The sequence below is a fragment of the Arvicola amphibius genome, chromosome 17, assembly GCF_903992535.2.
Source record: "Arvicola amphibius chromosome 17, mArvAmp1.2, whole genome shotgun sequence".
In the NCBI taxonomy this organism is placed as follows: domain Eukaryota; kingdom Metazoa; phylum Chordata; class Mammalia; order Rodentia; family Cricetidae; genus Arvicola; species Arvicola amphibius.
The window spans coordinates 31,949,657-31,975,362 of NC_052063.2; the positions used below are offsets into that span (position 1 = coordinate 31,949,657).

Below are 25,706 nucleotides of genomic sequence, written 5' to 3' on the forward strand. Positions count from 1 at the left end.
GTATGTGTGTATGTGTGTATGCATGTGTTTGTATATGCATATATGTGTGTGTATGCGTTTGTATGTGTTTGTATATATGTGTGTATATATGCATTTGTATGTTTGTGTGTGTGTGCGTGGCGCGCGTGTGCTCACAGCTTGAAGCTACCTCACATAGGTGATGGTAATTGGACTCAGGTCCTCTGCAAGATCAGAATGTTCTCTTGACCACAGAGCCATCTTTCTGGTAGCATCTGGCTGAGCCGCTGGAGAAGACTGGCCTTTGTGTGGCGGACAGGCAGGCCAGGCCTCTTGGCCCCCTTGCTGCCTCCGTCTCCACCCGCCCCACTTTCCTGGGACAGATGGTAATAGTTTTGCAGCATTCTCTGAAGAAGCCAGCTGCGCAACTCAGGCTCTGAAGAATGCTCTAGGCCTACCCCTGCTCCCACAGGGCAGGGAGTGAGCTGGGAAGGTGTGGGGAAGGGAAGACCTAGAGCAAGCAAGGAAGAGAACTGTGTCTCTTGAGTAGAGCTCCCTGGAGCTGAGAATTTTGTACGCTCTTTTTTTTTTTTCTATGTCAGTCCCTAGAAAGCTACAAGCCTTCATCAAGGGAGGACAGTCCCCTGCCTTGCTGAGGCATCTCAGATACTGTGAAGGAGCTGGTAAGGCAGCTCCTCCTGGAACTGGAGTTACAGACAGTTGTGTGTCCCCATGCGGGGGCAGGGAATTGAACCCAGGACCTCTGGAAGAGCAGCCAGTGCTCTTAACCGCTGAGTCATCTCTCAGCCCCAAGACAGCTGTTCTTTTCTCTAATGGTTAAAGGAAAATGAAGTCAGGTGTGATGGCTCAGGCCTATGATCCCAGCACTTGGGAGGCAAAGAAGAATTGCTGAGAGTTCCAGGACAGCCTAACGTAGACTGAGAACTAGTTTCGAAAGGAACGAAGGAAGGAAAAAGGAAGGAGGGAGGCAGGCTGGAGAGAGGAGAACTGATTGCTTTTACACAAGACCTGGGTCCAGGTCCCAGTACCCACCTGGTACCTTAAAAACCATCCTAACTCCAGTTCCAGGGGATCCAATACCTTCTTCAGGCCGCCATGAACACTGCATACACACCGTACACAGACATACCTGCAGGCAAAACACCCACAGATGTAAAGTAAAAATAAATACATTTTAAAGAAAAATGAAGGAAGGAAAGAGAAGTTGAAAATGAGATTGCTGGGAACTACTAAGGCAGCGCGATGACTCACAGTCTTGAAAACAGCTCTGGAGACAGGCGCCTTGTAACAAGTCTGTGATCACAGGGCTTGGGAGAGGGAGACAGAAGGATCAGGAGTTCAAGTTCATCCTTGGCAGCACAGCAACTTCTAGGCCAGCCAGGACTACAGAGTGAGACCCTGTCTCAAAAACAGGCCGCACGTGCATATACATGGGAAAAAACAACAAGACAAAAAAACAAAAAACAAAAACAGCCCTGGAGGCTAAGCGGCTAAGAGCATTGGCTGTTCTTCCAGAGGACCTGATTCAATTCCCAGCACCCACTTGGCAGCTCACGACTGTCTGTAACTCAGCCCCCGGGGCAGAACGGCCACTGTGCAGACTATACTCTGGGAACACCCGCGCCCTTTCCCCGACCTCAGCCCCATCACCGCCCCCTCCCCAAGCGCAGCCTCTCACCTTAGCCTTGGGCGTCCAGGATACTGGACTCTAGGGCTCAAGGTAAAGCGCAGAGCAGTCGTGTGCCTGGCCCTTTCTGTTTCCTCCTCTCCTTCCTGCCTCCCTTCCACCCAGAAGTGGCCAGGTATTCCCACTCAGACAAGCCTGCTAAGAAGGAAGGGGGAGAAATTACTCAGAACTATGGAGTTGGCAAGGCGGGCCCAGTCCCAGGGAATCTGTAACCTCTGGTCAGGATGCTGGGTAAGAGGAGCCTTGCTCTGCCTGGATCTCATAGAGACACCGACATGGTTGGTGGCTTGTATTATTGATTGTGCAGTAGTAGACATAGTAAATACTGTAATTTTTCTTCCTTGGCTAGATAGATGGTACATGATGATAGGATTGGATATTATAAGCAGCTAAGATTCTTCTTAATGTTTCTTTTATCAAATGTTATTTATTTTTGGTTTCTTTTTTAATATTTATTTATTTATTATGTATACAATATTCTGTCTGCGTGTATGTCTGCAGGCCAGAAAAGGGCACCAGACCTCATTACAGATGGTTGTGAGCCACCATGCTCACTCTCTCTATGTGTTACAGACAGACAGACAGACAGACACACACACACACACAGAGAGAGAAAGAGAGAGAGAGAGAGAGAGAGAGAGAGCGCAAACAAACATAAATCTAGCCCAGCATCTAACATACAACAAGTGCAACCGCTGGGAATTGAACTCAGGACCTTTGGAAGAGCAGGCAATGCTCTTAACCACTGAGCCATCTCTCCAGCCCTATTTTTGGTTTCTTGAGACAGGATTTCTCTGTGTGGTCCTGTCTGTCCTGGAACTCACTCTGTAGACCAGGCTGGCATCAGACTCACAGAGATCCGCCTGCCTCTGTCTCCTGAGTGCACCATCACCGCCGGCTCCTGAGGGTGGGATGGGGATAAAGATGTGAGGCTCGGTTTTCACTTTTCCTGTTCATAGCAACAGGAACAAGACCCTACAAATTTATATATCTCCAACCTCCCACTGTCGATGGATGAGCAGGAACTGGAGGGCATGCTGAAGCCATTTGGTCAGGTTATCTCCACCCGAATCCTTCGAGACACTAGTGGGACCAGCAGGGGAGTTGGCTTTGCAAGGTAAGAGACGTTTTTAGACGTTTTTAAGGGTGACTAAAGAGAGAGAACTTAGGAAACAACACACACACACACACACATGCACACACGCATGCACACACGCGTGCACAGGTGCACACATGCAGACACAGGCACACAGACAGACAGGCACACAGACAGGCACACACACACACACACACACACACACACACACACACACAGTGCCCTTCCCCCTTACATGGACCAAAATAATGGTCAAAAATGCCTGCTAAAGACCAGGAAGGTGACTCAGTAAGTCAAGGCACTTTACACCAAGCCTGATGACCTGCGTTTGATCCCCGGAACCCACACAGTAGGAGAGAAAAGACACTAGCAAGTTGTCCTCTGACCTCCACACATGCAATGGCGTGTGCGCACACACAATAAATACATGAAATGTAATAAAAAATAAACTGTTTAAACCCTTGGTAGTGAACCGTGCGTGTGTGTGTGTGCGTGTGCGTGTGTGTGTGTGTGTAACATGGTCCTAACATGTAACTTGAACGGGTGCCTCTGCCTCCCAGTTGCTGGGATTCCAGGCGTGCCCCACCCTGCGTGCCCCACCCCACCGTACAACTGCCCGTTCCCGTGCTTTCCTCGCCGCCTCCTGCTAACGGAGAATGAACCACAGTGCGGAGACTTCATCCTCATGTCAGTAGGATGGGGTGGGAGGAAGGATTGCTCCACTTTTTAGGTCTTTAGGGAGCTGTGCATCGCAGAGCATTGGCCAACCACCGTGATGGAGGACATTTCTGAGCCTTAGAGGCTCCTGTTCTCTGCCCGCTTCTGGGCTCATGTGTCAAGGAGCTTCAGCTGATCCTAGCCTATTTAGAAAATCATTTGCTTTTATTTTTTAATTTTTTAAATTGATTTTTATTGAGCTCTACATTTTTCTCTGCTCCCCTCCCCCCTTCAATCCTCCCCCAAGGTCCCCATGCTCCCAATTTACTCAAGGAGATCTTGTCTTTTTCTACTTTCTACTTCCCATGTAGATTAGATTTATGTAAGTCTCTCTTAGTGTCCACATTGTTGTCTAAGTTCTCTGGGATTGTGGTTTGTAGGCTGGCTTTCTTTGCTTTGTGTTTAAAAATCACCTATGAGTGAGTACATGTGATAATTGTCTTTCTGTGTCTGGGTTACCTCACTCAAAATAATGTTTTCCAGCTCCATCCATTTTCCTGCAAAATTCAAGCTGTCGTTAATTTTTTCCTGCTGTGTAGTTCTTCATTGTGTAAATGTACCACATTTTCCTTATCCATTCTTCAGTCGAGGGGCATTTAGGTTGTTTCCAGGTTTTGGCTATGACAAACAAAGCTGCTATGAACATAGTTGAGCATGTGTCCTTGTGGCATGATTGAGCATCCTTTGGATATATACCCAAAATTGGCATTACTGGGTCTTGAGGAAGGTTGTTTCCTAATTTTCTGAAAAATCACCACACTGACATCCAAAGGGGCTGTACCAGCTTGCATTACCACCAGCAATGCAGAAGTGTTCCCTTTACCCCACAACCTCTCCAGCATAAGTTGTCATTAGTGTTTTTGATCTTGGCCATTCTTACAGGTGTAAGATGGAATCTTAGAGTCGTTTTGATTTGCATTTCTCTGATGACTAAGGATGTTGAACATTTCCTTAAGTGTCTTTCAGCCATTTTAGATTCCTCTGTTGAGAGTTCTCTGTTTAGGTCTGTACTCCATTTTTTTTTTTTTATTGGTTTATGTGTTCTTTTGGTGACCAATTTCTTGAGTTCTTTGTATATTTTGGAGATCGGCCCTCTCTCTGATGTGGGGTTAGTGAAGATCTTTTCCCATTCTGTAGGCTTTTTGTCTTGTTGACCGTGTCCTTTGCTTTACAGAAGCTTTTCATTTTCAGGAGGTCCCATTTATTAATTGTTTCTCTCAGTGTCTGTGCTGCTGGGGTTCTATTTAGGAAGTGGTTCCCTGTGCCAATGCGTTCAAGTGTACTTCCCACTTTCTCTTCTATAAGGTTCAGTGTGGCTGTTTATGCTGAGGTCTTTGATCAATTGGACATGAATTTTGTGCATGGTGATAGATATGGGTCTGTTTTCATTCTTTTACATGTTGAAATCCAGTTATGCCAGCACCACTTGTTAAATATGCTTTCTTTTTTCCATTTGATTTTTTTTTTTTTTGCTTCTGTGTCAGATTTGCTTTTATTTAATTTAAGATTTTATTTGCGTGCTGGCAAGGTAAAGGTGCTTAGTGCTGACACACCTGCCGACCTGAGTTTGACCCCCAGACTCATGTGGAAGGAAGAGGGACTCCCCCAAGCCCCCATCCCTTGCTCACACGCCCCACCCCAGGTTTTCCAATCCCCTGCTCCACACGCTACCCAAGTCCTCCGACCCCCTACTTACACATCCCCCAAGTCCTCCAATCCCCTGCTCACATGCTCCCCAAGTCCTCTATCCCCTGCTCACATGCCCCCCAAGTCCCCAATCCCCTGCTCACATGCCCCCCAAGTCCTCCAATCCCCTGCTCACGTGCCCCCCAAGTCCTCTGATCCCTGCTCACAGACCCCCAAGCGCCCCCTCACAGGCCCCCAAACCCCCATCCCCTGCTCACTCGTCCCCGGAGTCCTCCGATCCCCTGCTCACATGCCCCCCAAGTCCTCCAATCCCCTGCTCACGTGCCCCCCAAGTCCTCTGATCCCTGCTCACAGGCCCCCAAGCCTCCCCATCCCCTGCTCACTCCCCAAGTCCTCTGATCTCTGCTCACACTCCCCCCAGATCCTCCAACCCCTGCTCACAGGTCCCCAAGCCCCCCCATCCCCTGCTCACACGCCCCCCCAGGTTCAGAGCCCATGTATCTGATAGAATAGGGAGTATTAAGCTGGCCAGGGCTACCTAGGTCTCAACAGGTGATGTTGCTCAGATGATAGAGCGCTTGACTTGCATGCGTGAAGCCCCAGTTTGACCTCCAACATGGAGTAAGATGGGTATGCGGTGATCTGTAATCTGGGCACTTGAAACGTGGAGGCTTAAGGGCAGACTAGAGAGACAGCTAAGAGGTTAGGAGCACTGGCTGCTCTGGTCCTAAGTTCAATTCCCAGCAGCCATATGGTGGCTCACAACCATCTATAATGAGCTCTATGAGATCTGGTGCCCTCTTCTGGCCTGCAGGCATACATGCAGACAGAAGAATACTATGTACTAGTAAATAAAAGTTCAAGGTCAGTTTGGGTCACAGGAGACCCAGTCTTCAAGATAAAAACCAAAACTGGGTGTTGTTATTTTGCCTGCTCATGAATACTCCCTTAGTCAGTGATTCCGAAACTGGCATGAACTGAGTATGGTGGCCACCCTGTAACCCTAACATTTGGGAGAGAGAGAGGCAGGAGGAGAGGGAGCCCTTAGACAACATGAGACCTATCTTAAAGAACAAAACATCCCTCCACGTCCCCCCCTCTTTTGTAACTAATAGAGGTTTTGGTTAGAAAAAAAATTAATAAGCTCAAACTGAGTAGCGCCACCTAATGGCAATTCCCAATATGACAAGATGAAAATTCACTGGGCTTGGGGCCATCGCTTTTGAAACACATTTTCTTTTATTTTTTTAATTTCTATTTGATTTTTAAAAAAAAAAAACTGAAACATGCTATGGTCTTGCTGTGAAGCCCAGTCTGGCTTTGAACTTGAGATTCTCTTGCCTCAGCCTCCTAAATTCTGGAACTACAGACTTGGGTCCCTATGCTGAGCTCATGTGTCCTCCAGGGCAGATGCTCTTAGCTCATGGCGCCCTTAGTTAGCATAGCACCTCCTCCTCCATGCCAAAAGAAATAGTCAACATGTCAAGTCATTACACGATCACATTACACAATCAGACAGTTTGGGGTGGACTTTTTGGGTGGTTAGGATGAGGCATGCTTGCACCAGTATGTGGGTGTCAGCGTCACATCTGGCCTCTCTGCATGTGCTGGGGACTGAACGCATATCTTTACCAAGCGGGCTCTCTCCTCACCTGTACCTGTTTGTTTTCTTTGCAGTAGGGCTAAAACCCCAGACTTTGATCATGCTAGGCACGCAGAGCTACATACATCTCCGTCCTTTTGACTTTTCATTTTGTGACAGTATGTCCCAGTTCTGTCTTCGTTGCTGTGATAAAATCCCCCGACGAAGGACAACTTAGGAAAGACGTTTATTTCTGCTCATGGTTCTTGGTTGTGGTTCATCTAGAGAAAGTCAGGGTGAGAACCCAGCTAGTCCAGTCACGCCCACAGTCAAGACAAGAGAGCAGCTGGCTACAGTGATGCTTGCTTCCACCCAGCACTCCAGAGGCGCAAGTAGGTGGAGATGAGGCCTGATCTGTATAGTAAGTTTCAGACCAAAAAGGCTTACATAGTGAGACTTTGTTAAACAAAACAAAACCCACAGCAGAATGAACTCATGCCTGCTCACACGGTTTAGGGTTCCCTGCTTAGGGAATTGGTGCCACCCATGTGAATTAACTGAAGACCGTCCCCTGGAGACACTGAGACTTCCCAGGGAGTCTGGGTTGTGTCCGGTTGACAAAGCTGACCATTCCACAGGGTCTCAAACGCTGACCAGACTGGCCTTGGCCCTACTTTGTAGCTAAGGTGGATTTTGAATCCCACCTTACCTGTAGCTGGGACTAAAGGACGGGTCAGTGTCTGTTTATCCATTTATATTTTATTACATTTTATTATTTCACGAACTTGTGTGTCTCTTCGTGTGGGTGTGCTATGGCAGGAGGGTGCAGGTCACATGACAACTTTTAGGGATCACTTTTCCTCTTTGACCATGAGGGTTCCAGGGATTAAACTCGTGTTGTTAGACTTTACACAAGTGACATCCGATTCGCAGGCTCCTTGACCTTCTGAACATCTTGCCAGCCTGAGGATAGAGCTACTGAAATCCCAGCTAGCGTGGCTCGTAAAGCCAGGTCCCATTTTGGAACTGTGACGCGAGCTGGCCTGTGGGTCCTGTACCCAGTGCACATTTGAGGGGTAGAGGCGGACATCTTCCGAGCGTTCTCACAGCTTTGGGTGGTGCACAGACACTGGCACCCACATCTTCAGTTCTTTCTCAGTCCCCTTCCCCTTTGTGTCACCAAGGAACGTGAGCCCTCCTGCCTGCCCCTATCATCTATCTATCTATCTATCTATCTATCTATCTATCTATCTATCTATCTATCAGCTGTTGGGGAGAGAGCTGGCTCTTAGGTGTAAGCCAGAGGACAGCTCACAGTAGTCAATTCTGTGTGGGTTCTGGGGTCATTCAGGTCATCAGCTTGGCTGTGGTACCCAGTGAGCCATCTCACGGGCCGTATGAGCTCTTCACTGCCAATCATAACAATATGCCATAGATAATTGGGCCTTGATAATTATTGCCAGAAATAAAAATATTAACAAAATCATTGCTTGTGCAGTTTTCTCAAATAAACAATTGAAACTTTTTATTTATTTTCAAGACAGGGTTTCTCTGTAGTTTTGGAGCCTGTCCTGGAAGTTGCTCTTGTAGACCAGGCTGGCCTCGAACTCACAGAGATCTGCCTGGCTCTGCCTCCTGAGTGCTGGGACTAAAGGTGTGCGCCACCACTGCCCAGTGAGAAATTTTCTTTTTTCTTTTTTTTTTCTTTTTCTTTTTTTTTTTTTAAAGATTTATTTATTATGTATACAATGCTCCTTCTCCATGTACACCTCTATGCCAGAAGAGGGCACCAGACCTCATTACAGATGGTTGTGAGCCACCATGTGGTTGCTGGGAATTGAACTCAGGACCCCTGGAAGAACAGCCAGTGTTCTTAACCTCTGAGCCATCTCTCCAGCCCCGAGAGAAATTTTCTTTTAATGGTTCAGTAGCCACTTGAAAACAATTTTAAATTTGTCTCGTGTGCACATGTGTGCACGTTTGTGTGTACAGCATGTGTTGAGGTCAGAGGACAGCCATCAGGAGTTGGCTCTCTCCTAACATCATGTGGGTTCCAGAAATGGAACTCAAGTCGTTGGGCCTGCTGGAAGGTGCCTCTCCCCCGAGCCCCCTCATCTGCCCTCTTAGGAATTCTACAGTAAAGGGCCAGGGATGCACCCAGTCAGTAAGGTGTTTGCTTGTCGCAGCCGCATGGCCCTTAACTCAGTCTTAGTACTGCGTAAAAGTCAGACATGGTGGAGCATTTCTGCAACTGCAGCACTGAGGCAGGAGCATCGGAGGATCAAAGTCATCCTGAGAGGATTCGAGGCCGGCCAGGAGCATACACACACTCTGTCAAAACAAACAAACAAGAAACGAAATGCAGCTGGCTTGAGATGAACACATGTGACAGGAACTCCATGTGTGTACCACATAAAGCTTCTGGAGCATGCATGGGACTAGGGACCTGGGTTCTTCTGAGTATGTGTGGAACACGTGTGTACCCCGGACAGGGAGAGCCTTACCTCTCATATGCTTCTTAGGATGGAGTCCACAGAGAAGTGTGAAGCCGTCATCACCCACTTTAATGGGAAGTATATCAAGACGCCCCCTGGAGTGGCAGGTGAGTCCTCTGGGACTCGGGCTGGGGGCCACTGGAAGAGTGCCAAGTGTGACGGACCAGCACCTGTCTGCTTTGTTCCCTTGCCAGCACCATCTGACCCTCTGCTCTGCAAATTTGCTGATGGCGGGCCAAAGAAACGCCAGAACCAAGGGAAATTTGTGCAAAATGGACGGGCCTGGCCAAGGAATGGAGACATGGTAGACAGACCTCTGAGGAAACACAAACCCTGAAGGCATTCACGCGGGGTGGCAGTGGCCTCGGCCTGGTTTCTGTGCGCTTAGGCGGCTCTCGAGAGCCATTTGTAGCTGTGTGCTGCTGCTTGTTTCCTTGCTCTTCGGTGCAGATTTGCAACCTGCAGAGTTCCAAAACCCTGTGGTGGGTGGGACTTGTGGGTACTCTGAGCTCAAAGTAAGAACCCTGTGTTCTTTCTTATAGGGTGGTATGGCCTTGACCTATGACCCCACCACAGCTCTTCAGAATGGGTAAGGATGCGCCAGATACTTAAGTCACCTGAAAATGTCAGTGGCGCATGTCCAGGCATTTGGGTGTTTCATTTGATTCTCAAACAGCAGGTAGTGGATGGAGGTGGCTTCCTCACTGAGCAAAGCCTTTCCCACAGGTTCTACCCAGCGCCATACAGCATTGCCCACAGCAGGATGCTCGCTCAGTCAGCGCTCCCCCCGTATCTCCCATCTCCTGTGTCCTCGTATCAGGTAAGGCATGTTTGCCCCCTATTGTTTAAGTGAGGAAATATGAAGCTTTTCTATACTGTACACATAAAAAATGTTATGTAAGAGCATAACGTGTGACGTGTGTATATAAATAGCGTGTATCTACTCATACATACAGTGTATATGTATATAAACACTTCTAGAGGCATCCTCATGAGCTTGGCATGGTGGTGCACACCTTGAATCCCAGCACTTGCGAGGCAAGCCTGTTCTATATAGGACACAGGCTAGCCTGGTCTCCAGGACAGCCTGGTCTCCATAGGAGAGACCCTGCCTCAAAAGAAAAGCCATCCTCTTTCTGTTTATACCGCCCCACGAGTAAAGGCAGGTTTGCATCCTACTGTGCCACTTTCATGTGGATGAAAACATACACGGGGCTTTGGCAGAAACTTCCTTTATAAATTGATTTATAAACATAGCCATATTTAACATATATTGTCACTCTCACAACACCTTTTTAAGTCCTTTTAGCATGATTTGCTTCTATGTATATGTATGCATGTGTATTTCATGTGTGCCTGGTGCCTGAGGTCAGGAGTTGGATCCCCTGAAACAGATGCCTGCGAGCCACAATGTGGGTGCTAGGAACCAAACTAGGGTCCTCTGGAAGAACACTAGGTGCTCTTAACTGCTGAGCCTTCTCCCATCCCTCAATACCTTTTTGAATAATATTTATCCTCATTCTGCGTGTTTGTGTAGGTCAGAAGGCAACGTGTGGCAGGTTCTCTCCCTCCACCTTGGGGCTTCTAGGGATCTAATTCAGGACTTCAGATCTGGTGGCAAACGCAGTTTCCTGATGAGCTAGTGCACCACCCTTCTCTGTGTGGCCCTGGCTGTCCTGGAACTTGCTCCATAGGCCAGGCTGGCCTCCAACTCACAGAGATCCGCCTGTCTCTGCCTCCTGAGTGCTAGGATTAAAGGTGTGCCAGCCCCATATATAGCACGATTAATGAAAACCAGAGACAGAAATTGGGGTTCAACTTGAAGGTCAGAAAAGCAAAACAGCCAGCCACTGGCTCTTACCTCTACCTCAGTCCAAAACAGCGATCCTGTCTCTAGGAATCTCAGAATGAGACTGAGAGCTGTCTCCAGTTTTATATTCTTCTCTAGTGCTGGGATTAAAGATGTGCACCATTACTACCCAGTTTCTATGGTAAATTAGTGTAACTTCTGGGATTAATGGTGTGTGTCACCACTGCCTGGTCTATAAGACTGATCAGTGCGGCTGCTTTGCTTTCTGAGCTTCAGGCAAGCTTTATGTATTAAAATACAAATGAAGCCGGACGGTGGCGGCACACGCCCTTTAATCCCAGCACTCGGGAGGCAGAGGCAGGTAGATCTTTGTGAGTTCGAGGCCAGCGTGGTCTACAAGAGCTAGTTCCAGGACAGGCTCCAAAGCTACAGAGAAACCCTGTCTCGGAAAAAAAAAAAAAAATACAAATGAAATATCACTATATCCATAGCCCGGAAAAAAAGCAGCTTGTTTGTGTTCTGAAGGAACATGTCAGTTGGGGGCTGAACTTCTCGGGCACTGAATCAAGGCAGTTAATGTTTTTATTTGTTTTTGCTTATATCAGAGAGTGACCCAGACATCTCCTCTGCAAGTTCCTAACCCAGCCTGGATGCAGCACCAGTCGTACGCCATGCAGCCTTCAGTGAGTGTTCACAAGTGGGCAGACGCCAGAGATGATTTGATGTAAAGAAGAGCAGAGGGCTTTGATGACAGGATTTGTGGGTGTGAGTTCTGACTTAGCGCTGTGACGCTCGTTCTGGAAGTTCTTAGACAAAGGTCTCTGCAGACTGAAGGTCAGGGTGCTGCTCCTGTCCCAGAGCTGGGCTGCTGCGCACGTTAATTTCAAGGCCTTGAAAATGGTAGCAGATGATTCTTTAGTTCCTGTGTCATCTCCTTCCGCTCACCCAAGCCTTTAATCCCAGTACTTGGGAGGCAGAAACCGTGGAACTTTGTGAGTTCAAGGCCAGCCTGATCTACATAGAGAGTTCCAGGGCTACGTAGAGACACTGTCCAAAAAAAAGAGTTGATGGCCCTGTTTGTCATCAGCCGCTGCTTGAGGTGTCTTTGGGGAGGTTGCTGCCTAACCATTTCCTTTGTTGCCTCCTCTAGGGCTCAGTTCTTACACCAGGGATGGACCACCCTCTTTCTCTCCAGCACGCCTCCATGATGGGACCTCTTACCCAACAACTGAGTCACCTGTCACTCAGCAGTCTGGGCACGGTAAAGGGTTGTCTCTTAAGTATCACTCCTCCAGAGTAAGGCTGCCCATGAAACGCTAGCGCCGGTCCTTCCGAGGGATGGAAGTGTGCTTTCAGTCAGTGAAGGTGCACTCAGACCTGGGATAAGTGCCTCTAATCCCCACACCTGGAGACTGAGGAAGATATTTGAAAGTTCAAGGACAAGCTGGGAATATAGCCATTCTGCCCTACTCCCTACTTCTAGGTGCCTCCCAGTCCCAGAACTAAGTAAGTTCTAAACATTTGTGTATTTGCTCAGGAATCAGTGCGTATTTCCTAGAATTCACCAGAATACTAAAAGGAAGGGATGGAGCAGCTGGGGTTTCTTTAGGCCTGACTTGTGCACGGAAGGGGCGTGGAGGGAGGCACTGGGAAAGCAGTGAAAGCAAGCAGGCCTGTCTGCAGGCCACTGTCCCCCAACACCACCGGGACCATCGTGAGGAGCCCCCACACTAAAGGAATCTGCTTTTCAGAGCTCCCAAGTGCTCTAGGCTGTCTGAGAACCATTGTTCTTTATCATTCCAGTTCATGCCAACAGCTGCTGCTATGCAAGGAGCTTATATCCCCCAGTACCCTCCTGTGCCTTCTTCCAATGTTTCTGTCGAGGTAGGAGCATTTCTTTGCAGTGAGGCTAGGACACAGTGAAAGGCAGACTCCTGTCCCGAGCAAGCACTTTGCTGATTCTGGGCCTCTCTGGGGGTGTGAGCGCAGGGAGGAAGAAAGGGCTGGCTCATTGGTGTTCGCTTTAGACTGGGATGCAGCTTGAGTTGCTTAAATGTTCTGAAAATTAGCAGTTGTTTATGTATCTCCCAAAGTAGCTGTACCACTTCACCCTCTTTCCAGCTTGATGCTGTGAGCACAACTTGCATTTGGGGAGTGAGTTGAGGATGCCACTCAGCTTTGGCTCTATTAGTGAGGCAAGTGTAGGAATTCAGTAACTTTCCTTGGCTGTGATACAGGAGAGCAGTGGTCAGCAGAGTCAAGTGGCAGTGGAGACACCCACGGACCATGGGGTCTTTCCTTTCCAGTTCAGCAAGTAACGAGGTAAGACCTGTAAGCTGGGGGCATGCTGTTATGCTGCACTGGGAGATGGCTGCTGGTTCTTGTCATGTCCCCTCCATACCTTCTCCACCTTCTGCCTCCTTTAGGCAAGAGCCCACATCTTTGTTAAACAGAAATGCATTTTTGGAGATGCTCCCAGACTCCAGGTTACAGGCGATCTGTAGACCACACTGAGCACTAACACGTAGCCATCATTTCCTCCTAGGCCCGAGTCTGAGCAGACACCTGCCTTGGGCTGTTTTCCTATGGATGGAGCCTAGGGACCACGTTGCTCTTCATAAGCACTACATCCAAGATCAAAAAACTTACACTGGCTGAGCTGCCTCCCATCTTCAGAGAGGTTGGGGTATGTTGGAATTACTTAGGAAGGCTTGTCAAAGGATTTCTTAAAAAAAAAAAAAAAAAAAAAAACGCTGGAAAATTGATGGAGCCCTGCTTGCCAAAGTTTAGTTATGGACTATTTCTGATGTGTCATGTGTTTTAAATATGCGGACCTAAATTTTTTTTGTTTTGCAAAGTTCTTAGTTCATAGGGTCTCTGTGTAGCCCTGGCAGACCGGCCTTGAACTCATGGGGATCCTACCCACTCTGTCTCCTGAGTGCACCACTATGCCTGGTTGCTGTTTTTTCCTTTTTTAACTTCTTGTCCAGATTGTTCTTTTTCTCTTTTCCGTTCAGCTTTTTGCCTTTTTACGGTTTTTAATTCTATGAATTTGCCTTAAATTTCATGTGGGACTGGGAAAAGGGAGAGAAGCGCAGACAGTGGAGGTGGCTTTCCCTCTGCTCTGAGAAGAGACCGGAGTTTTGACTTTGGGAAGTAGACACGTGACAGCCTTTGGAAGTTACCCTTCAACCAAACTTGGTGGCAAGTTCAAAAAGGATGATGACTACAACAGACATGGAGCCCAGCTTCAGCTTCAGGAATGCCTGTTCTGCCTCCTGGAGGGTCTTCATTCTATCCCAGGTCTCACAGCCCCATCCCTGCAGCTTGTGGTCTTGTTCAGTCTTCCCCCATGTGCAAGTTCTGCCCCTATGAGGTTGTTGCCATGCTTGGGGAGCGGCCATGTGTGCCTGGCACCTAGCTGTAGATCAAGGATGGTCTCCACCTCACCTCCTCCACCCCCCACTCCCTGCTTTCTGGAGTAGGCTAAATCCTCAGCCCAGCCCTGGACAGAGCCTCGTAATGTTCATCAGGAGTGCCACAGCTGCACATGGGTGTACTCAACAGACTTTAAAGCCAAATGCAGTTTGAAGGGCTGAAGGTGAGAACTGTTCACTGTGCTGGGCACGCTTGGGAAAGGACCGAGCTCTTTGTGCGGTACCCTGCCCGGCCCTGGAGTGTTTGGACCCCTTCCCCAGGGAATCAGAACACCAAAAATCATTTTCCTTCTTGTGGAGGGACAACAGGCTGCTAGGGTAGGAGAAGGCAATACGTCAGGAGGGACCTTGAAATGTGAGTCTTCTGTCAAATCCAGGTTCACCTCCACGAGACAGACAAAGTGATGGAGAGCGGGGAGTGTGTTCCGAGGCTTGTGTAGGGAAGGAAGGGTTGACCCCATGGTGGTGGAAAGACACTGGCTTACTTGTCCAGCTGCAGAACAGGGAATTCTGGTCTGATTGTACTTCAGGGCATTCTGGGAATAAAGGGCTCATGGCAGTATAAAGTATAAAGCATAGTATGGGCTAGAGATAGCTCGGAGGTTGGGAGCACTGGGTACACTTCCAGAGGTCCTGAGTTCAATTCCAGGCAAGCACATGTGATTTGGTGCCCTCTTTTGGCCTGCAGGCATACATGCAGGCAGAACACTATCCATAAGTAAAAAGAATAAAATGACCAGATTTTTTCACTGGTGCTTCCAACCTCAGGAAGGTCAGTTATATCCAGTTAAAGCCCCCAGTGACATAACACTAAAAAGGTTGCTTTCTTGTTAGTGGTCTTTACTGAGTGGACTGTTTGGAAGCTCTGCTGATAGCAGGACCAGTAGGGTCCTGTTGTCACCACTGCCCTGTCACTACCTCTTAAAACTTGTTTCTTTTTCTGTAGCTCTAAACGCAATTTGAAAGGCTGATGGTTTTAAAATTTTAAATTACCTTCTGAGGTTTTCCTCTGTGAGTACTGTTTAGCTTCCAGTGTTTCTGGTTGAGCAGGTGCGAGCATGGGAAATGAGGGTAACCTGTAATTTTTTTTTATAGTGGTTAATGGCACTGTGTAATTCTGCTTAGTGATTGCCACCCTCTCTTGTTGGCTCATTACTCAGTAGTGACTGGGGACAGGAAAGAAGGATGCATGCTGTAGAGGGATGGTCCGCAGGACACAGCTCCACAGCAAGCAACCCACCACACTATCCAAGGCTCTCAACACCATGCCCAGTGCTTCCCGAATCCTGCCGGCATGGAGGTCAGACCTTTCTCTTTACATCTCACCCCCAAATTGTTTCCAGTGAGAACATACTAGAGTCCTAGGATGGTGTCATTCTTTACCAGGCTCCAGGCCCACGCAACCCACCTCAGGGTTACCAGCATCCCTGCCAGGCTCGGGGTCCAGCCTCTAGACGGACTGGCCTTTAGGACAATGATACAATGATGGGGAGAGATTCTTGAGTGTTTTTAAGCCAAGGATTTGAAGAACTGCCCAGCCTGTGAAGTCAGGTGCCTCTGAAGAGGGAACAGCTCTTGATGGGCAGTTTGTTGTTCTTGCCGTCCTTCCCTCGCAGAAATGCCCCCACCTCCTGGAAAAGTGTCAGAACAGCATTCACTGAAGGCTGGTTGTTGCCTTCTTAGCCAAGAGCAATACAGCTGAGTCAGGTCCAGATTTACCCCAGCCTTTTCTAGGCCTGAACTCAGAGAGCAGGACCAGTCTCATAAACAACAGTTGGCCTATACAGGCAAATCAAATCTGTACCTTGTCACATGGTTCTTTCCAGTTCCTCTGTGAACCAAGCACTCCACCCTTTCAAAGTGCCTGTATGCATTAGAGTCCTGAAGTTGACAGGCTCCAGCAGAGCCTCTCCTCGGCAGCGAAAACCTCTGGATGCCTCTTCTGCTCCTGCTCCGTGCTGACCCTTGCTGGAGGTGGTCTCCATGTGGCAGTGACGAGAAAGCTTGATGCCCTCATCGCCCTTGTGACCGTGGCTCTCGGACTGGCATCTGCTCATTTGACTCCTGTTCTCCTTACTCAACTACCTCAGTCTCACAGTTCAGCTCAGGCACAGCACCTGCTTCTAACCCTTCACCGCCCTCGTCTTTGAAACAAATGCAAACTTTTCAGCTCAAGAGCTGAAATTGCCTTCTGCATTGCCTTCCCTCCCCTGTGAGCGCTCCAGATCTGTCCCTGTGTGACGAGCCAGGGCCTAGGCTGTGCAGTGACCACCTTGGGCAATTACTAGTTACCCCAGGAACACCCACTCTGGAGCAGACTCAAGGCCTTGGAGAATAGAAGAATAGACTGGAGACTGCCACAGAGCTGAGAGGACCAGAATGGACGTCTCTGCTCCAGCCCCTCTCTGGGGCAGGCGACAACTCTACTGGATGCACTTATCGCCCTGGAGAGGAAGTTTAATTTATACTCAAAACACATTCTGTACATTTTCCCTTTAGCCAGAGACCTGCAGTTCACACCCTCCCGTCTGCAGTGCTACCTCTTGCCTGCTCTCCTCGGCTCACTTCTGACACCCCTCCCCTGTAATTTGGAAGAGCTTTACTTTTGCTAACTTCAATCTTTTTCTTTTTTTAAAAAAAATAAAACACAAAAGTCGGTCTTAGTGTCTTATCCATGAAAACTGGTGATCTGCCTTCTCTGGCCATCACAGCACAAAGGGTCTGCTCTGCCCAGAAAGCAAGTCAACCTGGGAGTTAGACCCACCCCACACCCATTCTGCCTTAGGGGAGCTTGCTTCAGGAGAGAAACACGAGGCTTCTTGAGTCTCTATCAAATGTGGTTTTATTCAATGACAAGCACTTTTCTACAGCCGCACCTGTGGAACATCACATGGCAAAAACGAGGTTTTTTTTTTTTTTCTCTACACTTTTTTTCCTTTTTTAAACCTTATTAAAAATGAGATTGGTCCTAAAAATATAGAAAGAAATAAATTTAAATTCACAAAAAACTGTACATTATCAAAAAGTCACTAAAACACCACATTTGGTTATATAAAAAGTCAGTCCCTTTTGTTGTAAAAGGAACATGGAAACTTGGTGTTGATGGTTTCTTGCTGTTACCAGATAGGGGAGGGGACACAAAGGGCAGGGGTGGGTTGTTTTATTTTTAACCTGCTTTCCCTACCAAATACTCTGTCAATAAGAGAAAATCCACCTAGCTCAAGGGGCAGTGAGGACGAGGAAAGGAAAGTGAGGAATGGCCCCTTGACCACGCCCTACCACGCTTCTTCAGATCAAGTCTGGGACCTCCACCCCGCCTTACGAGCGCCTGGTCCCTAGGAAAGAGCTGGGACTGGAGAGGAGCACGGAGTGGACAACAAAGACCTCTCTCCCTTCCACCCCAATGAGCGACTCCAGTGCATATTATGCCAGGGAAACTTGCTATGGGGGAGTTATCCCCGATTATAACAGTTCCAAACATCTGACTGACACAAAGTTTGTTACGGCGCAGTTATTTAGATAAAATATAAATATTTATGCATAATATAAAGTCAATTCAAATATTCTTCAATTCACCTCTTATTTAAAAGAAAAAAATCTCAAATAAAGTTAAGTTTTGAGGTTTTTCGACAGAAAAGGCGACTTTAGAAATAGGCAATAGGGAGTGGAGTGAGGGCGGGGTGAAAAGGAGTAAGGGCTGCCCAGGAACCTGCACTGCCCCACCCCCAGTACTGCTGGAGTACAAGGAACACTCCACCTCACCTGGCACTCCCGCCCCCACCAATGGACATTGCTTGGATGCCTCAGCTCTCTGCTTAGGCCAGCCAGCAGCCACCTCCCCAGTGCAAGTACCCGTAATTTCTGATGGGAGGGGCTCTGCTGAGCAGGAAAGCAGGGGGCCAGAGGCCCATGGCTATAGCTCGGAGTTAGCAGCTTTCCTCTCATGTGTTGGGGGCTTAACCTGGGCTTAGTCATACACAGGGCAGTGGCAGAACAAGAATCTCTCCTCTCTACCCATCCTGTGCTCCAGGAGCCGCTTCTGGGGACATGAAGTAGATGCAAGGAAGGAAAACACAACTAAACCCAGATACGCATGGTCTAGGAAGATCCAGTTCCACCCCTCTCCCAGAAACTCTCAAGACTCAAAGCTCCTGAGAGGAGAGGGAGTTCCTGCTAAAGATTGCACAGTTTGAAGAGGCTGGAACAGAAATAACCATGAGGACAGCCTTGTCCCCAGAGAAACAGTTCCTGTGTTTTCCCAAAGACAAAAGTGATGGTATGGAACGGCAAAGGTGGGAATAAAACAGTCGAGGAAACACAAATGGGTCCCATTACACAAAACAGGGTCACAATCACAGCTCTCATCTGTGTGCAAGGGCAGGCACACAAGCGCGCGCGCGCACACACACACACACACACACACACACACCTCCCCCTCTCTCTGAGGGCCTCCATCTCGGAGCAGCACTCAGACTCAGCAGTAGTTGTCCCTGAGGAGTTCCCAAGAGGGAGGTTTGGGAAGCGGGGAAGGAGGCTGGAAGGCCCAGGGCACCTACCTGCCCGCCTGCCCTCTCCCCAGTCACAGAGTTTCAGAAAAGGCTAGAAACTCAGCATGTGAGGAGGATCCAACATTTTAGAGGGTTACCTATTGGCAGGAAGATGAGCACAGAGACAGGGAGCTCTGAACTTTGCTTTCTACGTAAGGGGAAAGGGGAAAGAAGAACCCGTACACGATAGTTTTACATTATTGGGTGGGACAAAAATTGTAAAAATAAGGAGAAGGGGAAGAAAAGAAAAGAAAAAATGTGAGAGAGAGAGAGAGAGAGAGAGAGAGAGAGAGAGAGAGAGAGAGAGAGAGAGAGAGAGCAAGAAGCAGGGAAGGGACTGAACATGGAAGCAGCATGTTCAGGGCCCGGTGTCCGGCTCGACACACTTGGGAGTAAGTCCACTTTACTGGCCGTCACTGCGGGTCCGCACACAGTACAGAGTGTTTCTCGGTTTCACACATTCACTAGAACTATTGCTATTGTTAAATAGCCCCAGGATGCTGGGGCATGTACAGGGAGGGGAGGAAGCCGGGAAGAGGAAGGGACTTCTTTACCCCTCTCCACTTTAATCAAGGAAAAAAACCAGGAATAATTCTTTTGCTTTTTTGGCTTTCCGTCCAGAAGGACCTCATCTCTACATCTCTTATTTGAGGAGCAATAGGAAGAAGGGAGAAAAGGAGATTAGGGACAAGAGGATGTGGTGCTGCCAAGGGCAGAGGCAAACATCAGCAATGTCTGATGAGTCCACCCAGAACAGCCATCAGCAGGTGAGAACGGCAGGTTCTTGTCAGGAAGGCTGGAAAACACACCACAAGGTGGCCCCCACCTTCCTTGCCTCACAGATTGGCCTGTTTTCCCTGATAAAATTCCTCCCAGCGGCTCTCGAAGAAGCGGCGCATGATGTGCCCAGCCTTGCCCACTTCAGAGTCATCCTCGTTGAAGGTCTGGCAGTTGTCAAAAACCAGAAGGGCATCAGCTGCAAACTCCTCTGAACTAGTATACCTGGGCCAAGGGGAAAATGGGGTTGTGAACTGTTAAGAGCTGAGAAAAAGAGAGAGAACAAGAGAAAAAGAGAGTGCGCACACAATATCTTCTTACCCTCCTCGGAGCAGCCGTTCTCGCATGGTGGAAAAATCCATAGGGTTCTTGATGATGCGCCGGTACCCACTCACCAACCGAGGGTTCACAGGCTCCAGGAAAGGCCAGGCTGCGTCATGGGACTCCATCTCCATCAGGATGATCCTGTTAGTATAAGAAGCACACTCTGACTCCTCCCAGCCCTTCTGGAACACACAGAGCCAGCTATCCCTATAATTCACTAACTCACTCGCAAAACGTGAGATCGCTGTGGTGGCTTCTCATTGAAAGCCTCCGTCTCTTGGAGGGAGACAGTCCATCTTCTGGGCACCGAGACATTGCTGGGCTTTCTCGGCTTCTCGACAGCATCCGGCGTCGGCGACTGTCACCCTCTGGTATGTTCAGTGGGAAACTATTTTTCCGCTTCTGGCCTCGTTTTGGAAAACCAGGCCTCTGAGAGAATTCTTCCTCTACCTGCTGAGGATAGGCGTATACAGTAAGAACAGTAGTGTGCTCCTGTTCCTCAGAATCCTGCCTACGAGTGACTGTGACTTCAGATGCTCACACATAAGCCAGCATGTGAATTCATTCAGGTAATCAATGGGAAGGGCAGTAAATGAAATGAGTTATTACTATTTTATAGAGGAAATGACTGGGGCTAAAGAACGTAAGTGATTTCTTCAAAGAAGAAAGGACTCAACCCAAACATGTTGTCAGAGGCCCATTCCAGGGTAGTCTGAGGGTAGGGGATTATCTGTGGGACTGGTGGTTTAAAAAAAAAAAAAAGGCGCTGGGTGGTGGTGGTGCACGCCTTTAATCCCAGCACTCGGGAGGCAGAGGCAGGCGGATCTCTGTGAGTTCGAGGCCAGCCTGGTCTACAAGAGCTAGTTCAAAAAAACAGGCTCTAAAACTACAGAGAAACCCTGTCTTGAAAAATCAAAAAGCTGAAAAAGAAAATCTCTGACTTTGACTCTTGCTTAAGAATGGGAATCAAACAGCTGAACCTTACCTGTGCCAAACAGACAGTACAGAACCAGTCTCCTTCTGGGACAGCCTCCATCTTGGGCCGATGACAATAAATGTGGCAGCCACGGTCACATCCATCACAAAGCAGGAGGAACTCATCATTGTCACCCTTCCGGCAGACTAGGCAGGTCTAGACCAAAGTTGTGAGGAAGCAGAGTGAATCCTTAACCCTCTGCCTATTGCCGACCCCACTCTTACCAAGCTGTCCCCAATGTTCTCCAGGGATCTTCAGACTCTTACCACTTTGTTGACAGACTTCTCCCATGCGATGGAGCGTTCTAGCTGGCCCATGCACAAGCACACCTGGGCTGCACTACGGCATCTCTCAAGTGTCTGCCGCCAGACACGAACACGAGGGGTAATCTCATATGATCTGGGTAGGGGAAATCTAGGATGAGGAACAAGAAGACTTCTGCCCTCCCAGGCTAAGAGACAGGCAGCAGGAGTCACTCACATCTCAGTAGTGGTGCCATCTGGGGCGCCGTTGGGTGTGCTCAGCAGGGCCTTCTCCACTACCACCTCATGGGCTGCCCAGAGGGGCTCCCGCAAGTAACGCCGCTCTACATTCTGTTCCAGAGCAGCCAGCCTCATCACAGCAAGGTCCAGAGGGTTGGTGTTTTGCCGCTGAGGTACTGCCCCTTCCCTGCCCCGTCCTCTCCAGGGGATGTCCTCCTGACAGTCAGGGAGATGCTCACAGTAGGCCAAGTCTTCTCGGACAGAATCTGGGCTAGGGCATGTCCAGCCCTTCCAGTGGGAAAGAGGAATAAAACACATTGTAAAGGGAAACACTTCATTCATATCATGGTAGATCATTCAAGGGCTCTTCCTGACACCCTCCCCCACAGCTAGATGTAGTGGCTCAGGTCCAGCACCTGGACGGCCAAGGCAGAAGGATGCCTTGAATCCCAGGCCACTCTGAACTACAGAGACCTTGTTTCAAAAACCAGAACCTAGGGCTAGAGAGAGGGCACAGCAGTTAGGAGTGCAGGCTGCTCTTCCAGGGTACCCAGGTTCACTACCCAGCACCCACTACCCAGGGCTCAGAACTATCTGTAAGGCCCAGTTCCAGAGGCAATGTCACTTCTGGTCTGAGGGTACCACACACGCACTATACAGACATACATGCAAGCTAAACACCCACGACACAAAAATCAAAACAGAAAGTTAAACAAACAAAAACAAAACCCTCCCCTAAACAGCTCCCTCCCCAGTGCCAACCCCAGTGTACCCGAATCTGCAGATCAGACAGGACAACACGCTGCTCTAGCTCCTCTACCCACTGAAGCACAGTCAGGTCTGTCTCATAAGTCTTCTCTTTGGGGGACCAGCTCATAATTCCTTCTTCCAAGGCAGGCAGCTGACAAGGTTCAAAGATGGGATCTGGGGAGAGAGAAAGCAGAGGAGTGGGCTACCGAGCTCCTGTGCACAGCAGCTACGCCAGCTCAGCTAGGCCAAGGCTTCGTATGTACCAGTTAAGGGCTGTAAACAGACTTCCTGCAAGAAGTCCTTGTGCTTGCTGAGATGTTTGTGTAGCGCCTTCTCCCTGATGCCTCGGGGGTGTAGTGCCTTCAGCATGACGTCCAGTGTCTCAGGATCTCGGATCCACCACCAGCCAGAGCACATCTCTGTGTACGGGCAGGGGGTGGAAACCGCATGAGTCGCACTGTCCACCATGGAAACTGCTATCACCTCCATGCTTACCCCATCCTAGCCAAGCTGCTCACCAGGGGGGATGGGCTGGGCTGTCAGCTGGCTTAAGTAACGCTGCTCCACCTGCTTGAAGAACTTGCTAGGAGGTCTCCCTCTTCGTTTTGGTTGTCCCAGCCCTGTGGGACTCTGTGGAATTTCTTCAGAGTCTACTGATGGCCTCTTAGAGCCCCTTCCAGGCAGGTGGGTGGAAGAGAACTGCCCTGGAGAACAAGGATTGGCAGCACCGGAAGTAATCATCTGTAAATAAGAAAACATTAAGGAATGAGATACTTTATGTCTACAAGTTTCCTAACTTCAGGTTGTAGTCTCACAGCCACACATGGGAGTTCTGGGTGAGATAAAACAGACTGCTCTGGCTACTTACTGGCTTAGAGGCGGCAGGCAGATGGAGGGAGGGAGTAGGCTGGTCCTCAGAAAGTGCAGGGGGTGGTGTAGGGGCAGCATCACAGGGTATCTGGGTTGAGAAGTTAAACCAGGGCCCTTGAGGAGCAGGGCAGGATTCTGCCTCCTCAGGCTCAGGTTCCTCCAAGGACTGGGATGGACCGGGGTCTAATTTCCCTGGGCTGCTATCAGGCGTGAGGACTGAGCTGCTCAATAGGGAATTGTGGCTCTGAGTCTGGCTCAGCCAAGACAGGAAGGCAGACTGGCTAAGGTCATGCTGGCTCTGACCCAGAGACAGAGGGGAGCCTTCTGGCTCCAGGAACCCATTATTTGGTGGGGGCTGAGACTGAGGATAGGGCTGAGATTCTGGCTGAACTTGAGTATGGGATTGTTCTGAATCATGTTCTCCAAAAGCAGACTTAGGGTGCCTAGGCTGCATAGACCCAGGCTTAGACTTTCGAGGTCGGCCTCGGGCGCGGGCAGGAGAAGCAGAGGGGTTGGAGCCAGTTAACTCTCTCTTTACAGAGACTGGGGCAGAACAGGGTGTCGAAGTGACTGCTTCCGTCAAGTACTCAGGTTCCTGCTTTATTCCATCTTCAGTAACTGTAATGAGAAAAAAGAGCTTAAGACGTACAGCTGTATAATGTATACACATACACACACACACACATACATACATACACACACACACACACATATAGACACACACACGTATACTGGAAATGAAAGACTCTAAACACAAAACATACTTGCTTTTTAAAATCTATTTAAGATTCTACTGGCTAACAGCTTATGTCAAGGAACAAAGTATCTGAGGAAGAAATCTTGTTTTTAAGACAGAATCTATGTAGCCCTTGCAGGCCTTGAACTCACTACATAGACTACACTGGCCTTTACTCAAGAGACTGACTGGCCCTTGCCTCCCAGTAAGAATTTCTTTTTTCTTTTCTTCTTTTCTTTTCTTTTGTTTTCTTTTTGGTTATTTGAGACAGGGTTTCTCTGTGTAAAAGCCCTGGCTGTCCTAGAACTCAACTCTGTAGACCAGGCTGGCCTCGAACTCACAGAGATCCACCTGCCTCCTGAGTGCTGGGATTAAAGGTATGCGCCACCACACTTGGCTTACACATTTTAATTCTTAGTTGTCATTGAAAAGCTTTAATTATGTATATCTATGTATTCCTTGAAGTTACATGTAGGTTGTGAATCGTGTGACATGGGTTCAGGCAATGCAATTCAGGTCCTCTGAAAGAATAGTGCATGTTCTTAACCACTGTGCCCTGTCTTCAGCTCTAATTCTCAGTTGTCTTATGAAGTACACAGTTTACAAATGAAGAAACTGAAGCATACATCTGACAAGCAGTTTTACTCTAGAGCCTGTGCTCTTAATAAACTCCACTGCATCAGAAAACTAAAGCTCAGTAGTACTGGGCAGAAGAAAACAAAAGCATTTACTTTTACTGGAACTCAGAATTCAAATGTCCACAAGTAACACCTACCTATGTTTTCCTCTGATCCTTCTACAAAGATACCAGCTAGACAGGGCAATACCCAGTAGTGGCGTCTGTAGCGGTCCTGACCCAAAGAGACTGCTCGAAGCATCTGGGATGAGTGAAGCAGCTTTTTTCTAAAGAAGAGCTGACGCTGGGTAGGAATTAGAAAAGAAGATGAATAAAAATATTTCCAGAATGGCATGAAAAATTTTAATATATGGGAGAGAACTGAGGCTTATCAACTTCCCTATATAATAGATAAATTCTAAACAAGGGAACAGTTCTTGCCCAACTCATATTTCCAACTGTTGGGAGATTAAAAACACAATACCTTACTGAGTTTTTCTATCTGGCGCTCTAACTCTGGAATGCTGGATGATGCAATGTCAATCTGGGCAGAAGCAAGCAGACATTGAGAGTAGAAGGTTACCAAATCTAAGAAGGAATGCTTTCTGACCCCACCTTCCTTCTGTTGGGTCAGTACCTCTCCATCTCTTCGAGCTCTGCGGCCATGGACTATAGTTTCCTCCTCTTCCTCCTCTTCAATGCCACTGGTTTCTTCCATGATCCGAGAACTGCGCCTTCGTCCCAGGCCTTCTTCTGGCTGTTCCATCATAACTTCAGGCCGCCCAGTTCGTTTGGCCAGAGCAGTTTTCAGTCTTGAAATACAAAGATTAGGGGAGACTATGGTGAAGAACATAATGCCAAAAAAGAAAGACCTTAACTGTACATTTTTTAGAACCCTTGCAAGGTGCCAACCAAAGAAGGCTATGTCTCTGTCTCTCTCTCTGTCTCTCTGTCTCTCTGTCTCTCTCTCTCTCCCTCCCTCCCTCTCCTCCCTCTCCGGGCTCCACTCTGTCCTGTCCCTACCTCCGGAGTCGGCCTTCAACAATCCATTTGTTTTTCCTGTAGCTAGACATATTCTCCAGAGTCTTGTCAATCTCACTGCAGAGCAACAGCAGGTGATTTTTGAGGAAGACATGGCAGCAAAAAGAAAAGAAAGATAAAGCATTACAATAGGGACT

General features: G+C 48.5%; 2 protein-coding genes across 9 annotated transcripts in view; one reads left to right on the top strand and one right to left on the bottom strand.

The window, feature by feature from the left end:
• Rbms2 (RNA binding motif single stranded interacting protein 2) overlaps window positions 1–17,108 on the top strand; it is a 58,902-nt gene extending 41,794 nt beyond the window's left edge. For 2 of the 3 annotated variants that reach the window (XM_038314912.2, XM_038314913.2), the window contains exons 6-16: window positions 2,626–2,783; window positions 9,231–9,310; window positions 9,398–9,507; window positions 9,746–9,792; window positions 9,930–10,023; window positions 11,619–11,696; window positions 12,164–12,274; window positions 12,817–12,897; window positions 13,251–13,335; window positions 13,559–14,614; window positions 15,611–15,921. In XM_038314912.2, coding sequence (XP_038170840.1) covers window positions 2,626–2,783; window positions 9,231–9,310; window positions 9,398–9,507; window positions 9,746–9,792; window positions 9,930–10,023; window positions 11,619–11,696; window positions 12,164–12,274; window positions 12,817–12,897; window positions 13,251–13,331 — 840 coding nt within the window. In that variant the 3' untranslated portion in view covers window positions 13,332–13,335; window positions 13,559–14,614; window positions 15,611–15,921. Of the gene's footprint in view, window positions 1–2,625; window positions 2,784–9,230; window positions 9,311–9,397; window positions 9,508–9,745; window positions 9,793–9,929; window positions 10,024–11,618; window positions 11,697–12,163; window positions 12,275–12,816; window positions 12,898–13,250; window positions 13,336–13,558; window positions 14,615–15,610; window positions 15,922–16,276 lie in introns of those variants that run through there. The other variant, XM_038314911.2, reaches the window with a different exon arrangement.
• Window positions 17,109–19,546: 2,438 nt separating this feature from the next.
• Window positions 19,547–25,706, bottom strand: part of Baz2a (bromodomain adjacent to zinc finger domain 2A) — a 36,524-nt gene continuing 30,364 nt past the window's right edge. For 5 of the 6 annotated variants that reach the window (XM_038314904.1, XM_038314907.2, XM_038314908.2 and 2 more), the window contains 14 exons: window positions 25,552–25,626; window positions 25,166–25,340; window positions 25,013–25,072; window positions 24,688–24,832; window positions 23,175–23,794; window positions 22,825–23,047; window positions 22,570–22,725; window positions 22,329–22,480; window positions 21,555–21,844; window positions 21,341–21,473; window positions 21,084–21,230; window positions 20,325–20,551; window positions 20,096–20,239; window positions 19,547–19,999 (listed from right to left, as the gene is read on the bottom strand). In XM_038314904.1, the coding sequence (XP_038170832.1) occupies window positions 19,834–19,999; window positions 20,096–20,239; window positions 20,325–20,551; window positions 21,084–21,230; window positions 21,341–21,473; window positions 21,555–21,844; window positions 22,329–22,480; window positions 22,570–22,725; window positions 22,825–23,047; window positions 23,175–23,794; window positions 24,688–24,832; window positions 25,013–25,072; window positions 25,166–25,340; window positions 25,552–25,626 (2,713 nt within the window). In that variant the 3' untranslated portion in view covers window positions 19,547–19,833. The remainder of the gene's footprint in view (window positions 20,000–20,095; window positions 20,240–20,324; window positions 20,552–21,083; window positions 21,231–21,340; window positions 21,474–21,554; window positions 21,845–22,328; window positions 22,481–22,569; window positions 22,726–22,824; window positions 23,048–23,174; window positions 23,795–24,687; window positions 24,833–25,012; window positions 25,073–25,165; window positions 25,341–25,551; window positions 25,627–25,706) is intronic. The other variant, XM_038314905.1, reaches the window with a different exon arrangement.